Here is a 16,336-nt window from a genome sequence, read left to right on the forward strand (position 1 = left end):
TCTGACTGCTGTGAGCACCAGACACAAACAGTGCATGTGCAGATACACATATAAATAATATAAAATAGATGTAATTTCTTTTAAAGAAAAGGAACAATTCCTTAGTGAAAATAGTGCTGTCAGGGGATGGGTCTTCTATGGCAGGCCCCTCATGGACTGTGCCTTCTGGATTCTCCTTTTCTGGCTGCATTCTCTTCCTAATTAGTGCCAGTCAAAATCTCCCTCCTAAGGTTGAGGAGTGGCTTAGTCGCTGAGGCACTTGTATAAGGGAGGAGCATAGTTTGGATCCCCAGAACCCACATAATGGCAGTGTCACAACCAACCTGTGATCCATCCCCGAACGACAGACACGGGGGATCCCCAGAGCAAGCCGGCTAGCGTGATTAGCCATATCGTGGAGCTCTGCATTTGATTGAGAGACCCTGCCTTGGCAAGAGGTTGAAAGTATTTCTGTGCGGGACGGTGAGGATCTGAAGTGTGCAGGCCAAGGCGGCTCAGGAGAGCTGGGGTTTACTTCAGGAGGTGCCTGGTGTGTAGAGTACGCACGGTCCCATGAGGTTGTGACTCTTGCCCACCCGTTCCAGGCAGCAGTTACGGAGAAGCTCCTGGTCTGTGGACTCTCCTTGTTATTCCACTTGACCATCTCCAGCATGCTACCTGTGGAGTACAACATCGATGAGCATTTCCAAGCCACCGCATCGTGGCCGACCAAAGCCACCTATCTGTATGTCTCTCTCTTGGCTGCCAGACCTAAGTACTATTTTGCATGGACCTTAGGTAAGTAGCATGTAGACTTGTTTTCATATGGAAGTGTGTTTTGTGGATATCAGGCAGTGTCCTGGGGGGAGGGTGTGTGTGTGTGTGTGTGTGTGTGTGTGTGTGTGTATGTGTTTGCGCGAGTGTGTGCACGTGCACACACCTGTGACCAACTACGCCTCAAACTCCGCAGTCACAGCAGTCCACCTGCCTCAGCTTTTTTAGTAGCTGAACCTACATGCATGCCACTGAGTCCAGCTCAAGAGTGCCCTCTTGAGGATATATAGTTAAAGACTGAGTACAATAATTAGAGTCATTCCGCAACAGAAATAAACCCCCCAAGTTAGTTCATGTTCAAGGCCCATTTTATTATAAGATAAAATTCAGTGGTGAGTTGAGGTGACAATGGATACTTAACCTGTTGCACTTTAGAGTCCATGCTGGCTTGAATGAATGCCAACATGAATGGCATGGTTTCTGTCTTCAGGGTGCCTATAACTTAGTATGACTTCATTACACTTATTTCGACACCATTAGATGTAATTTACTGTGACCAGAACTTCACCAGTAAAGTATACAAAATCGTGTCAGTTCCCAAAAGGGTCTGTGACACCCACCAGGTGGAACAAGTATTAGAGAGGTTAGGACTTAAGAGGTGTGGGGTGTCTGGCCTATGACTGACGTGGGGAGACTGAACAGGAAAGCTGGGCTTGGGAAGGAGAGACCAGCCTTTGCCCAGCCCTCCCCTGCACTGTGTCACAGCCTTGAGAGGCTTGAGGTGGGCTGAGAGGAGGTAACCACGCCTGTGTGAGCATCATCCGCGTGGGTTCTAGCGCTTTTGCATGTTATCACCACATGTGTCTCCCTGAATGTCCAACGGACTCGTAATGCATTGTGGAGGGTGCACTCATGTGACGTGAAGGGCGCACTGGTGTGGAGGGCACACTGATGTGGCACAGAGGGTGACGTGTCGTGGAGCCTCGTTAGTCTGTCTCTTGTCCTACTTCGTCATGTCTCTTTATTCTGAGGACTGTGATGCTCAGTGAACATTTGAACACCACAAAGAGCAGGTCACAGGGAGGCTGAGCTGTTGGGGCTTCGCTACTGCCTTTATTTTATTGCTGAAAAGTGTGGCTTGGAACTCGAGTCCTTATTTTCAGTCTTTCATACAGAAATGTGTCAGTAAAAGTGACCTAAGCCTAGCAATTTAATGGTGGTTCAAAGATAATGTTCCCTTGTAAGAATTTGTTTGTTTTGAGACAGGGCTCCCTGGGCATCCTGGGTAGATCTCACTCTCCAGGTCCTTTCTCAGGCTCTGGGATGCTCGCCATGAGATGCACTGTCATGCCTGGCCTTGTGTGGGTTTAATGTTGCCCTAATACTGGTTTTTCTTCTAGTCAAATCTAAACATTAATAGTAAATCAAATTTCTTAAGATCCTTGTATACCTATTTAAATGCTGGCTTTAAACAGAGGCTCTGAGATTCCAAACCAACTTTGTCTTTTTAGTTTTTTTTAATAGTCAGCGTTGATATTGGGAAGATAGCTCATTGGGTAAAGGTACTTGTTACCTACCTGACAACCTGTTTTCAAACACTCACACACACACATAAATATAATAAAAAGTAAATTTGAGCCATTGGATCTGTTAAGCCACTAGCTATAGGAATATGGGTGTTCTGTTCCCGTTTGGATTTGATTGGCGGCTGTTGGCAACCTTGTATGGTGGGAGTGGGTTTTTCTCTATTATTAACACATGTTATCTTTAATCCTATTGAGCCTGCACATTACCATATTGATCAGCTCACCATACAGGTTCATGTGTATTTGGCCCTTCTTAAACCTGACAGAAGAGTAAATCTTGCTTGTGTACTCCCCCTCCCAATTGCAAATTTTCGTTTAATCAAATAAGTAAGAAGGAACAAAACACTTAAGGGTAGGATCGGGTCTGCAAATGTGTTTTGCTGCATTTTGAAGGGTCTTAGCTCGATTGGCCCTGACAATCGGTGTGAACTAGAAACACTTTCTGTTAGTTGGAAAGGATCCACTTGAGGCAGAAACTTCCTGATTTGTAAGCAAAGATGCTGATGGACCCAAGACATTGTGAAAGGATTGAAAAGCTTGTTCTGTAGACAGGAGTGGGTTCTGGTCAGCCATAAGGCATTAGGTCCCACTCGTCTATAATAAAGACCAGCACGAACATGCTGAGCTCAGACACAGTGCTCACAGCAGATCCTTCCGGGAGGCTGAGCTCTCTCCTCCGCTGTACGCTACTGCTGTTCTCTCCACTGTATGCTAACGCTGTACCCAGCACCTCAGTCCCACCTGTCTGCTCAAGCTTCATGTCTGCTGTTTGTTAACTAACCAACTGTTAACTAACCAACCGTCCTCAGTGGGGTTGTTACTTTCTCTGTGTGGGATGCTGTTCTAACCTCTTAACTAAGTCAGGGCTGGAGGACGCCTGGATGGTTAAGAAGGCTGCTCTCCCAGAGGACCTGAGTGTGGTTATTTACGACCACCTGGAACTCCGGCTGCAGGGATCTAGTGCCCTCTGTGGCCTCCGTGGGCTCCTGTACACAGTGCAGTAGACGAGTACACACACATGCACAATCACAAAACTAGAGTAAATCATGGACAGTTGATATAGCTCAGCAGGAACGGGCTTGCCTGGAAGATTCAGTCTCTGGTAAATAAATAGAAAGTCTACTTTTACTGCTTAACAGTAAGGCAGTGTATACACCTCCTGGGGAAGTAGAGTAGATCGGGGGCTGGAGAAATGGCTCGCAGTTAAGAGCATTTGTTTCCTTTGCAGAAGGTCCAGGTTCACTTCCTAGCAGCCACATGGCGGGTCACAAGCATCAGTTTTAGGGGATCTAAGAGCCTCTTCTGGCCTCCAAGGGCCACATGGTTCATATACTATGTATGCGTACAAAACATCTACTCTCATAAAGATAAAATTAATTTTTAAAAACCAAACCGTATATGTATGCATGTGCCTATGTTGTATATACATTGTCATAACATTTCTTCATATTTCACGACAGCTGATGCCATTAACAATGCAGCAGGCTTCGGTTTCAGAGGATACGACAAGAACGGAGTGGCTCGCTGGGACTTGATTTCCAATTTGAGAATTCAGCAAATAGAGGTTAGTAAACGATTGAGACGTTAGTCATGTGACAGTGTAAGTGCCACACTTAGCTTTCATAGGTTGTGGTGCTGCCCGAGAGCGGGGCTAACAGTTGTTGACCATGGTAGGCCGCAGACTTTCTTTTAACAGAGTAAAGAGTGTATTTGCGCTTATGGAGGTTAGCGTTGATAGGATGGCGGGAAGCCTGAGTGGTAAGACAGGATCCTGGGAGCTCACCTCATGCAAACACAAAACAGAGAGTGAACTAGAAAGGATGCAGGTCCTTCAACCGTTGAACCTACACATGGTGACAAACTTTCTCCAACAAGGCACACCTCCCAAAACTCCCAGTCAGCTGGGAGGGAGCCACAGGTTCTCATGCACGAGACTGTGGGTGGCATTTCTCACACACATGGACTGATGTTTATTTTTACACAACGAGTTAAAGCTCAGGTGGGTTCATGGCTGGTCGGGGTGCTGAGAACGACTGAATGAGCGCTCAGCATTAGACAGGATACTCACAGCACCGGCTTCAGGGCTCAGAGGGGGCGGAAAGACTGGAAAAGTCAAATGAGAGCAAGGAGGACCGTGAACTAATGCCCCGACTTCTGTGTTTACTGGTGCTGGGACACTCCGGCCCCTGAGGAAGCAGTGAGTGAGGCTGGTGACTCATGATCTGCAGGAAGCTTTAAGTACTGGGAAGTAGGTTCTGACCTGAAAGAAGCAGGCATGTGGTGCTTGTGGATCTGTGGTCTGTCTGATTGTAAGCCGCACAGGTAGGGGAAACTGAAGTGGAAGGTGACCAGGTAGGCCCTGGAGGAAGAACATCCTGTGGGTGGGAAAGGACTAGGAGTTCACAAGATGGCTTTTGAAGATGTTGGAGGTGAGGCTAGAGAAGCCAAACCAAGCACAGCCTCAGAAATTCCCAGCATCCACAGGGCAGCTCACCTTTTGTAACCTCAATTCCAGGGATCTGGTGCCCTCTTCTGGATTCTAGAGGCACTGCATGCACAAGCTAGGTGCTCAGACACAAGCTGGCAAAAAAAGAAAAACAAAACAAAAAAAAAAACCACTCATAAAATGGAAACAAGTAAAAGCAGGGAAGGAGAGAGGAAACCTTGGCTGCTGAAATAAGGTGATGAAGGGTTGGCATTTACAAGCTTTAACTCTGTAGCGCCTCTCTGAGGAGCTTCCCAGCCCTATGGAGAGACTTAGTTTGCCATATGTTTTTATGCCAGTGGATAAAACGGATATGGTTTTTCCATACCTTGAGAACCAGGTGTTATCCTCCTGGGCTCATGAGGTGTTACCTTCTGGGATAAGAGGCATGAGGACAGAGAAGCATTGGTTCCTTGAAGGAGGACATGGTGGGCACTGCCAAATGGTCCCAGATGTCAACTGAGGTGGGGTCAGGAGTGACCCCAGTAGGTATGGTTTCACCAACAGTTCTGAAGGGAGGGGGAGCATAAAAGGTAGCTGGCCCGGACCTCAGGGGCTGTAGCTGTGGAGGCTGTAGGTAGAGGGGGCCTGAGGAAACTCTTGTTTAATTTTCTCTTAAAAGGGGGAGGTTAAGGGGCAGGAGAGATGTTCAAGAACACTCACTGCTCTTGTAGAAGACCTCAGTTTGGTTCCCAGCACCGATGTCAGGCAACTCACAACCACCTGTAACTTTAGGGGATCTGAAATTCTCCTGGGTCCTCTGTAGGCACCTGCATGCGAATACACACACACACACACACACATACACACACAGAAGATTGTGTGTGTGTATACACGCACACACATACACACAAAGAAAATAAGGATTAAAGTACTGACTAAAAGGAGTTTAAAGATGGAGAGACTCGTTCTCTGAGGCCCCTGTGCACATAGAAGAGAAAGACAGGGTAGGGGGCCTGTGTAATGGTGCTCTTGAGACAGACGGAAGCAGATGTCATGTGAGGTGAGCGGTCTAGAGATGAAGGTGTAGTGTCTGGTGAGTTCTGTCTTGAGGCGGGTGGGCGGGCTGTGTCTGTAGTTGGAGGCCAGGTCACCTCCTCTGAGGGACTGGGAGAACTCTGGAGTATTTTAATTGCTACTGATCACTTCTTTTTGATGTACCCCTCCCCTCCCAGTGTTGCATTGTAATAACTGTTTTCAAAATAGGGACAGTTAGCATCAGGTAGTTTGAGGGCCCAGTCACAGCTGAGAACCATGTATGTAGGAGAGGGCTGAACTGTCACAGTCATCATTCAGATGCTACCACTGGGGACAGTGGGCAGCATTGCCATCATAGAGTAGGGTTTTGATAAGTAGACGGGTAGGAAGGAAAACTAAGACAGAAGCATCCAAGTTCCTGATGTGATAAACAGACTGTGGAGCTAAACTCCTAGAAGGGAGCTGGGACATAGGCGCTCACAGTGATTGACCATGTACTTGGGTGGGAGTGGGGGGCTTCGTTTGATCCCACTGTCCCTGTAACTGGATAAGAAGAGAGAAGACAATCACACTGGATGACAGGAGACAAGTTGTAGCCTAGAGGTGAGCATGCACACCCAGCAAGTGTTAGATTTAACGAGAGGCTTCCCCAGCAAGTAGCCATGCTCAGAGGTTTATGGCCCATTGTTCTCTGGGGCCAGTGTGGAGCTAGGGGCTCTTTAAGATCCAGAATAGCAAAGCAAGGCTGAGAAGCAGGGCTTGGTGGACATCCTTCACCTAAAAGGAGTCAGAGTGTGGGAAAGGAGAGGGTCAGGTGACTGCACCGCCCAGGGTGAACCACAGAGCAGATCACTGTGTGATTATTCCGGTCTCTGTGAGGACTCCTGTATGTGTTGACCTGGGAGATCACGGCACTCGACTCTCTTTTATAAACTTCCGTGGATGATGTTACTGTATTAGAAGAATAGTGTTCAGAAAGGAACCAGCGCTATGCTGTCATGACCAAATGATTTTTATTTAGTTTCTTCGCGCACTAAAGCATTATTAGTATGTAGACTTAAAGCTTCATTATTTTGTTGGCCGAAGAAAATGGTCTCTTTGTTTTTCAGATGTCAACAAGTTTTAAGATGTTTCTCGATAATTGGAATATCCAGACAGCTCTTTGGCTCAAAAGGTATGTTCCTTGGAGTCACCCTTGGGCATGCTTTGGCATTAAGGACTTGAGGCCGAGCTTGCCAACTCAACATTCTTCACCACTTGTCAGTGTGCTGAGTGACACGCGCTCTTCGTTTTATCGAGGGTCTGCCATTAGCACCCACCAAAGCAAGGCACTGTTCATCAAGTCAGAACTTCTTGGAATAGAGTCACAAGCATTCCTACGCTGATGTCACCTCAGCTTGGTTCAGGCTCTGCCGATGTCTGGGCCTAGCCAGTGTTCCTATAGCTCTTAACTCTTGTGCATTGGAGACTAATATTAAAAACACACAACATACCAGCCAGCCCCTGGGCTTGCCCTGGGTTTCTAGAACTGAATCAACAGCTTATATATTTTGTTCGTGGGACACACACAGGTAGGACCAAAAGACTCATTCTCACTCCATAGTCAGAGCTCACACTAAATTGTACCAGAGGCTTCAGGGATGGTCCAGCAGTTAAGAGCGTTTGCCGCTCATGCTGAGGACCTGAGTTCAACCCTCAGCATCCTCAAAGTGGCTCACACCAATCTATAACTCCAGTTCCAGAGGACCGGAGGCCCTTTTCAAACACTTCTAACAGAATATGTATGCATGAATGTAGGCAAGACAATCACACATGCAAAATAAAGTAGTCTGAAAAACAACAACAGGGATCTTACAGCCATCCCCTGGAGTGCAGACAAGCCCACGAACAGCCAGGCTATAGGGAACTGGAGGTCAGACGTGTCTCACTCAGGATGTGTGAGGCGGGTGGGGTGGAATGGCACACTCGATGGTGCCTCAGCCTGAGACTACAGGCCGGGAACAGGAGTCACGTGAGCACAGTGGCCATCGAATGCACCGCTGAGACAAACAGTATATGTTGTCGTTGCCTGCCAGCCAGCCTTCCCAGTGTTCTGTCTTAGCTCATCTCATATCGAATCCTGTCTCCTGTGTTAGGAAAAGCAGACCAAGTTTTATAGACTCCCCACCTGGAAGCGATCATTTTAGTAATCACATATACCAGTAAAAAGACACAGCAAAGCCTACGCTTGCAAGTCTGATGCGTAATGACTGAGGGAATGCCCAGGGGGAAGGCCGCTTGTTTTCATGTGTCCTGTCAGCCCAGAGAGGATCCCGTGGGCTCTGGGAACTTAGATCCACTCACTCCTCTTGTCTCTCCATGTTTTCTGTGGTTTTTAGGGTGTGTTATGAACGAGCAACCTTCAGTCCGACAATCCAGACATTCTTCCTCTCGGCCATTTGGCATGGGGTCTATCCAGGATACTATCTGACATTTCTAACAGGAGTGTTGATGACGTTAGCAGCTCGGGCTGTAAGTATCAACGTTTTTGTTTTATAATTCAGCGAGTGACTCTGCGTCTTTGGCTGTGGTCAGCATCATCTGCCTAGTAGAAGTTAGGTGTGTGATTGTTCTCCAGAAATGAGTGTTCACACCCCTGCCAGCCTCCTTGCTAACTGTATACCAGGAGAAGACATGCCCCTGGCACGCAGGAAATGCTTTAAACATGAGAGATAACAAAGATGAGTAGAATGTGGGGTCTCTTCTAAATCGTTTGTTTCCTGAGAGATGTAACCCTTGAGACCTCTCTCAGTTCAGAGTAGAGCATGGCCACTCCTAGAGAAGGGGCTGGGCTGGTCCCAGTAGGGAGACACTATGGATTGTGGGTGTGGTCTTGTTCTGTAGAGCGTTCCCTAGTGGGAACCTGGAATAGTTTGGGGAAACATTTGACATTGCTTCATAATATGGATGAGAAAAGGGGGATAAGTCCATGTGGTATCTGAAAGTCTACTGGAGGGAAGTAATGTGTCCAACTGTGTGTTTAAACAAGCTTTGTAGTGTGTCCCATGAACAAAATACCCTCATTTAACAAAGCAGCAGATACTCATTTTGATGTACTGCGGGAGTGTATGAGGGAAATAGCAAGACATAGTAATACAGGGCTGTGCCTTCTGGTAGCTGGTAGTCTGGCTAGGAGCATAAGCATGGATGTGTGTGTTCTGTATGTGCACCTACATGTGTATCCCAGGGCATAGACAGTAAAACCTATGGGTTTTGTAGGTAGCAGATATCAGGAGAGTCTAAAGTCCTCTTGGTTGGGTTGGTTAGAAATGAGCTCATTACTACAGATTTTTGTCTGTGTGCTTTCAAAGGTGTAATGGGGGCAAGATTGTATCTTAGGCATGGGCACAACATTAGAAAAGTTTAAAGCCATAGTGAATTTTGGAAATGCCTGGGAGATGTAGTTAAAGCAGGGAGTTCCTGTATATGTGAATAGCAGATAGTTCTGGAGAGGAAGAAAGGGGACAAACAATGGAAGGGGCCTGGGCATCAGGCCTGGTCCTGTTCTGTCTGTTGCATCAGGGAGTCAGGAGAGGTAGGACTTTTATTTCCTCAGAGTGCTGAAGACTGTACCTGGGGCCTTACAATGCTAGGTAAGCACTCTAGCACTGAGCTGTATCCCCAGCCATGCTGGAGGAAATGGCTTGCTGGTATTAGATAGAGTGGATTAGCAAGAGCTAGGAAAGAGGTCCTAGGTGCCAAGATTTGGTTCTAGCCTCTGAGAACAGTAACCACAGTTCTGAGGAACCCATGTGGCATCTTTGTAACCAAGGCCATGCTTCACCTGGGGAGACGTTAAGACACACCAGACATAAAAGAAGAAAGAAAAATGAGGTATATGGTAGAAATGAATAATCTTGTTTGATTAAGTTTTAGAACTGCAACCTTTGGCTATTTTGAACTGTTTTGTAAAAAGCTAGGGATGTAGCTGTGTGTGCTTGCCTAGAATGTACAAGTCTCCAACCCTGCAACAAACAAACAAACAAACAAACAAACAAACCTTTCGAAAGGACCTTCCCGGTTTCCATCAGTAAGTGGTATATGGTCCCTTTTTCTGTGTACGCTTCTGGTCAGAACTGAGTTCATAGGCCCTTCCGGTCTCCCACACACTTGGAGGCTGAGCGAGAGTTCTGCTGCCTCATTCCCAAGTGAGAGAAGAAATTGGAGATCCAGTGAAGGCACACGTAGTCTCTGATTTACTCAGCACTATTTAGAGACCTCTCGTCAGTGTCCGTTGCTGACCCTCTTAGGAAACTTTATTTTAAACAACTTCAAGTCCACAGCAAACCTGCAGACAGCTCCCCGAGGCCCTCTGTTCAGTCCACCATGTGCTCGCTCCCTCCCCACCCACCAACAGTATGTGATTGCTGATGCTGGAACCTGCTCGCTCTGGGGGCAGTGGTGGTCCAAACCGAGGCAGCAGTGTGAGAGTGCTACTCTGCAGGCTTGAAGTAGTTGCCGTCACCGGTATATTTTATAAATAATGGCAATCTAAAGAGGTAGCAATTTCTCACGTCTGTTTTTTCCTTTTAGGTGAGGAATAACTTTAGGCATTACTTCATTGAACCCCCTCAACTTAAGTTATTTTATGACATCATAACGTGGGCGGCAACCCAAATAACAATAAGTTACACGGTTGTTCCGTTCGTGCTTCTCTCTATAAACCCATCGTTCACGTTTTACAGGTAAGTGTCACTTCTCAGCTGTCAGGAGGGGTGGCTGTGTTTTCAAAGGAAGGTCCTTGCTAATTGAACAGAGCAGTAGAAACAGACAGCCAGTAATATTCCAGCCTCGTTTCTGCCATTAGGTATACTGTCAATTATTTCTTAATCCTGGACCAAGCAGTTCCAAGTGTCTTCGTGGAGCAGCTCACCCCATCGAGCCCAGGGCTGGAAGTGTGGCTCCTTCAGTGGCCCCAGTAGGGGAACCCGCCCCATCTCAGGAAGACTTAGTGTAGCCTGAGTGTCCAGAACATGGCTAGGAAGGAAAAGCGGAGAGTACATCGCCGATCACTACTTACCTGGATGTTCGATCATGGAAAGGGAAGGGTGGGACTTGTCTCCTTCACATTCTCTGGCCTGTGACTGGCTGCTGTGGTCCTCTGTATCTCGGAAGTTGCTGAGTGAAGTCTGGTGTTCCTTGCTCTTTCCTCTCCCTGCCCCACCAATGTTTGCTTCTCCTGTGTTAGTATAGTGTTGAGATTGGTTCTGTCCAGTTCTTCATTTCTGTGGGGCTTGGGGACTTAGCACAAGAGTGTGTGATTAAAGAATTGGACTCCAACATTAGAATCGAGCTTTATGTTCACATAGAAAAAACAAGTAGTGGGTTAACGTACCCATTTTAACAGAGTTACCCATTTGGGCGGCTAGACTGTCAGTTGGGACTGTCTGTCCCCTATTTTTTTCTTCAGCCACTCAAACTTTTAACTTTGGAATCAGGTTAAGTCCCTTCAGTCTCAGCGTCCACACAGTGGCTGATTTTCTGGTGATGTGTTGGGTGTGGCTATATTTGAGTGACTGGGTTTCAGAGGAGGACAAGCAGTGACTGGACATTTCATGTCTAGTGCTCTCTGGTGACCCCACCTGTAATTCTGTGTCTGCCGTCTCTGTTAATAATGCCTTTCTACTTTTTCCTGTGTGGCCTCGAGACCCTTACCAAACACCGGAATATATCTAGGCCTATATTCTGAGCTAGGGGTGAGGTGGGGGGCATGGGGGGCGGTGCTGCAGTTACCGACACCCCAGCCTACACTGTAGAGAAAATGGAAGAGTCATGAAGTGGATAACCCCATCTTCAGGGCCCCGGGCGTTGGAGAGGTGTGGTTGGTAACCGTCTTCCCGTTACTTTCAGATCCTGGTATTACTGCCTCCACGTCTGTAGTATCTTGGTGTTGCTGTTGCTGCCGGTGAAAAAGTCTCCAAGAAAAAAGAGCACACAGGAAAATGCTCAGCCCTCGTGGGCCAAAAAGTTTGACGAAAGGGAAAATTCTCTGGGACAGAACAGCTTTTCCACGATGAATAATGTTTGCAATCAGAACCAAGACACTGGCTCCAGACACTCGCCACTAACACAGTGAGGGGGAGAGCACTGGAAGGCTGTTCCCGTCTGTGAACAGAAACCAGTCCTGACGCCTTCGCAGAGCCTCCTGTTTAAGGAAGAGAGACTAACTGGGTGGAATGGGACGGTCTCGGATGGGGGATTTCCTGTACACTAGATTGGGAATGGAATGAAACAACCCCTCCCATGCCATGTTCCTGTGGGTCACGCCTTATACAAAATCTTCCCATGTTTCAGCGGGGCGCTCTGACCTCAGCCCTCAAGGTCATAGGTGTACCCTGTTGCCGAATGTACACTGTGTATCCCAAGGCACAGAAGAGGTGGAAAAATAATCATGTCAATCTGGACGATTAACTTTTTCCAAATGAATGTCTTGCCTTAAATCTTCCGTTTCCTAAACTGTTGTTCCGGGATGGTGTTTTCAAGGGTAATATGGTGAGGAGACGATTTCAATATTTGATATGGTGTGCTGCAGAGAGGATTGAGGAGGAGACTAAAGCCGGATATTTAAGATTGTGGGTTCTTAGAAAATGCAATAAACATCTCAGTATTTGAAGGGTTTCCTTAAGGTATCCTAGAGGACTGTATGCATGGTGGAACTGTACACAGTCAGGGCTTCATTACAGGTAACTTATGCTTCTGGGAGCTTAATTACCTGGTGTCAGTCAGGGGGCCCTTCCAGGAGGACTTTCTTAAACATAATTAAAGGTTGGCAATGTGATATTTTGGGCTTATTTTCTTAAGAAAAAAAAAAAAAAAAAACAATACTAAGAGGGAAGATGAGGTAAGCAGGCCAGAAGTAGGAAAGCACCGTGCGGCCTGCAGCCAGCGGCAGAGGGCTCCCCTCTGTGTCCGAGACCAGTGTAACTGTAGGGGACACAACGGCTTCATAGTGATAACACTGTGGACTTTCTGAAGAAAGCTCTCGAGCATAAATTACATAGAGTTAGAGGGGGTTATAAGAGTAACAGTGATAGATGAGTTGAAGACTTTGAAAGAAATCTCTAGTAATTAAGGTCCTTGTATGGTTCATCAGTTTCTTGTCCCTGTCCTTTTCATTGCGATTTGGGAAAGATTTAGGGAAAAGAAAACTTAGTCGATGAGTCTAAATGACCTTTTTTTTTCTTGAAAATTAATAAATTAGTTTCTATACTCTTTAACTTCATGCATTACAATTCTTCCATTAAACTCTTGTTAAAGTGGGTGTTAGATTCTCTCAACACAAATACCGTGTTCTCCTTTAGGCAGTCACTCTTACCTGGAGTGACTGGATTTGTCTTTAGTCGCGTGGTGTGGGCTACAGCAGCCGTAAGGGCTGGGTTTGAGGTCATGGAACCGAGCCTGAGACTAGAGAAAAAGAGGCCTTTAGGCCTCACTGTTACTTGACCAATCTTTTCCTTTTTTTTTTTTTTTTTTTCTTTCTTCTTCTTTTTTTTTTTTCTTTTGTGAAATTTGTTTTTGGTTTTGCCTTAAATTTTCAATGAAATCCAAGCTGTCAGATGAGTTTTTGCCGCTAACACATTGTAAGTAGAGTTGAGTAAGAAGCAGCGGTGGTGGCAGAAACCTATAGATGTCAGAGGAAGACAGATGCAGATGCTGGCGTGGCATTCTAGGACCTGGGAGCCATACGTGGCGTGTTGGCTTTTCTGAAGGCAGGTCGCTTCTGATGAGGACCGCCTTCTCCTGGCCTCTAGAGTCCTCCCCTTTCCCCTTCCCCGGGAAATGGCCAGTAAAATACCTTTTTCTTAGTTTTCTTTCCCTTGTGTTGAAATCAAGCCAGCTGTAGAATTTGAGGAGAAAGAAAATAGTATTCATGGAGAGTACCAGTCTCCCAGATGTTTCCATGATTTCATGAACTTGGTGGAGAATCCAGTCACTGTTAAAGACAGCAGTGAAGAAAAGACAACTTTTCCTAAGTGAAGCCAGAACAGCCTTAGAAGCTGCTGCAGGCTTGATCCATCTATCCAGCCACTCACAAATTATCCCATTTGTATCTGCCACCCAACACACTTTCTTTCCGAGCCTATACATTGAGCCTTCATTGCCTGTTTCCTCTTAATGAATTTATAATCCTAGCACTATCGTCCAAAGAGCAAGACGGTTGCTCACTGTTCTCCTTCCCGGCACATGCACGGCATTCCAACCTGACTGATTCCCTTTTCATTCTTCTACGGCTGCTAGTTACATTCATGAGGTCGTTTTTGGATGACTGTCTTCTAATTTGGAGACATAATCAGAACACAATTTAAAATTAAATAAATCAAATTCTCATTCCCCCCCCAAAAAAACCCCACATTCTATAAAATAAATGTCTAGTTGGAATACTGTAAATATTACTTTATTTCTACTTAGAAGAATTTAAAACTAATGTTTGCCCTGCTCTTAATTCTGAAGGATCATCCTACCATGTGCCCACTGCATTTAACCAGCAGAGCGGGACACTGTGTGCTTATAGGATTTTTCCATTTCTTGAGTATCCTGAAATCATTCTGGAGATGGCCAGTCTACATCACATTTATACTTCTGTCCAAATATATACTACTCAGGGAAAAAAATAGAACAAAAATATTCTTCCCTCAAATCTCATTTTCTTGAAACAGTAATTGTCAATTTGGTGCATCTCAGCTCACTTTTTTTTGTTTTTTGTTTTTTTGTTTGCTTGCTTTTGTTTGTTTGTTTTTTTTAAATACACATTTTAGTTGGAGCCTGGAGTGACTGAGGAAGCTTGCTTAGCTTTTAGAATACTCAGAGATGGAGAGAAGGTTCTCTAGGTTTCAGAGATGTTTGATCTCTGTCTTATCATGCTGGTCCCTACCGTGGATGACACCCACACAGGGTATTCCCACACATGCCACTTTGGAGGAAGTTTCTAGAAAATGATGGTGATTTTGTGTAAGTACTTAGTGGTTGTCTGGTCCTTCTGGCTTTTGCCTCGGGGAGCACCACCTCCTCCACCCCCTCCCCCTAGTTCTGTAGGGCAAAGAGGGACCCGGTTACTGCCAGCTGCTTTTTATAAAAAGCGAGGCGGTAACATTTTATAAAATGGTTGTCTAGCAACAGGTAGCAACATGCCATTTCCTGGTTGCTTTCTTTAGTTTCTGTTTCTGTCGGGTAAAGCTGGAAAGGATTAAATATCCCCCATAAATTGCTGATATTACTAGACGGGGTTTATCACCATGTAACTCTACAGCAATTATTTAATTTAGAGAATTTAGTCATTCTTTTTTTTTTTTTTAATTACGGAAAAGAATTTAAAATCGCCATCAAAATAACAGTGAAGTTTTACTTCCGAAGACTAGACACTTAGGACAAATGCTTTTCCTACTTAAAACCCGTACCTCGTCAGCGTTCCGCTCGTGTCTTCATGGGCCAATCTAGAACATTGTTCTTACTGTTTCTGTCTCAGTTTTTCATGGGTATCAGCTCACTGACTAAGAGTTCTACACTTCAACTGACCCCAATCACTCTTGAGAGAGTAGACGTGTTTAGAATAATTGCTTCTGCTGTGTCCACTGAGATTTGGATCAAATGTATAGTTATAAACCAGTATTGTGAGAGGTTGTATTCAGGCATTAGTAATCTACCCTGGCTGAAATCGAACACACCCAGTTTAACCTAGGTGCGGAACTCCAGCTTACACTGTGACTGTGACCTTAACCTACCCGAGGACCATACACACCTCTTACATTCCACCAGTGGCATCTGAGGAATGGTTGATCACTTATCTGATTGCCCTTGATGCTAACTTTCTGCCTCCCACTGCCCTTGGAAAAGTGAGTTTGTACCAGGCTTCTGAGTGCTCAAGGAAGAGATTTGCATTTCAAAACAAACCCGCTTGGAACTCTCCAGTTTGGTGGGTTAGAATGTGGCAGCTCCCTACAGTGATTTTCTGTAACACCCCCGTAGTCGAATCTGTGGCTAGTGATTTCTCCTCGTGGAAGACAAATTTGAAATGAAATTTTCCACGTTGATATTTTGTAGGAATGCTCTTCTAATCAACGACTAAGCTGCTTTTTGAGGCTCTTGTACAGAGGATGCAGCCAATTTACATTTTAATTAGCAGGCTGCTTAATGACGTTTTTGTATGTTTTCAGATAATAATTTATTTTACTAGGTTTTTAACACAATGCAAACTCCAGTGAAGAGCTGGCAAGAAGCTCCATAGGTCACTGATTGGGGAAATTTTGTCACCCAGAACCTAATGACACATTTCTATGCCAGCTAATTCGTCTTGCCTTTAAAACGAGTGGTAACTCTTAACGCCACTTTTATAAATCAAGGGACAGCCTGTCTGTTCTGAAAATAACACTTCAAAGATCCTGTACAACCACTGTCTGAAGGCGATCCAGTGACCCAGAGCCACCTCCAGCTGTGTCTCCCATGTGCTGCTTCTGTAATCAGCGATGGGATATAATATAAAGCCAGGCGTTACACAGCA

General features: G+C 45.7%; 1 protein-coding gene across 3 annotated transcripts in view; it reads left to right on the forward strand.

Moving 5' to 3' along the window:
• Mboat2 (membrane bound O-acyltransferase domain containing 2) overlaps window positions 1-13,063 on the forward strand; it is a 122,276-nt gene extending 109,213 nt beyond the window's left edge. Inside the window, exons 7-12 of one of the 3 annotated variants that reach the window (XM_032907528.1) lie at window positions 585-777; window positions 3,800-3,903; window positions 6,912-6,976; window positions 8,181-8,313; window positions 10,375-10,526; window positions 11,692-11,917. In XM_032907528.1, the coding sequence (XP_032763419.1) occupies window positions 585-777; window positions 3,800-3,903; window positions 6,912-6,976; window positions 8,181-8,313; window positions 10,375-10,526; window positions 11,692-11,917 (873 nt within the window). Of the gene's footprint in view, window positions 1-584; window positions 778-3,799; window positions 3,904-6,911; window positions 6,977-8,180; window positions 8,314-10,374; window positions 10,527-11,691 lie in introns of all 3 variants that reach the window. The other 2 variants (XM_032907527.1, XM_032907529.1) reach the window with 2 other exon arrangements.
• The last annotated feature ends 3,273 nt before the right edge of the window (window positions 13,064-16,336 follow it).

Source organism: Rattus rattus, chromosome 7 (genome assembly GCF_011064425.1).
Source record: "Rattus rattus isolate New Zealand chromosome 7, Rrattus_CSIRO_v1, whole genome shotgun sequence".
NCBI lineage: Eukaryota > Metazoa > Chordata > Mammalia > Rodentia > Muridae > Rattus > Rattus rattus.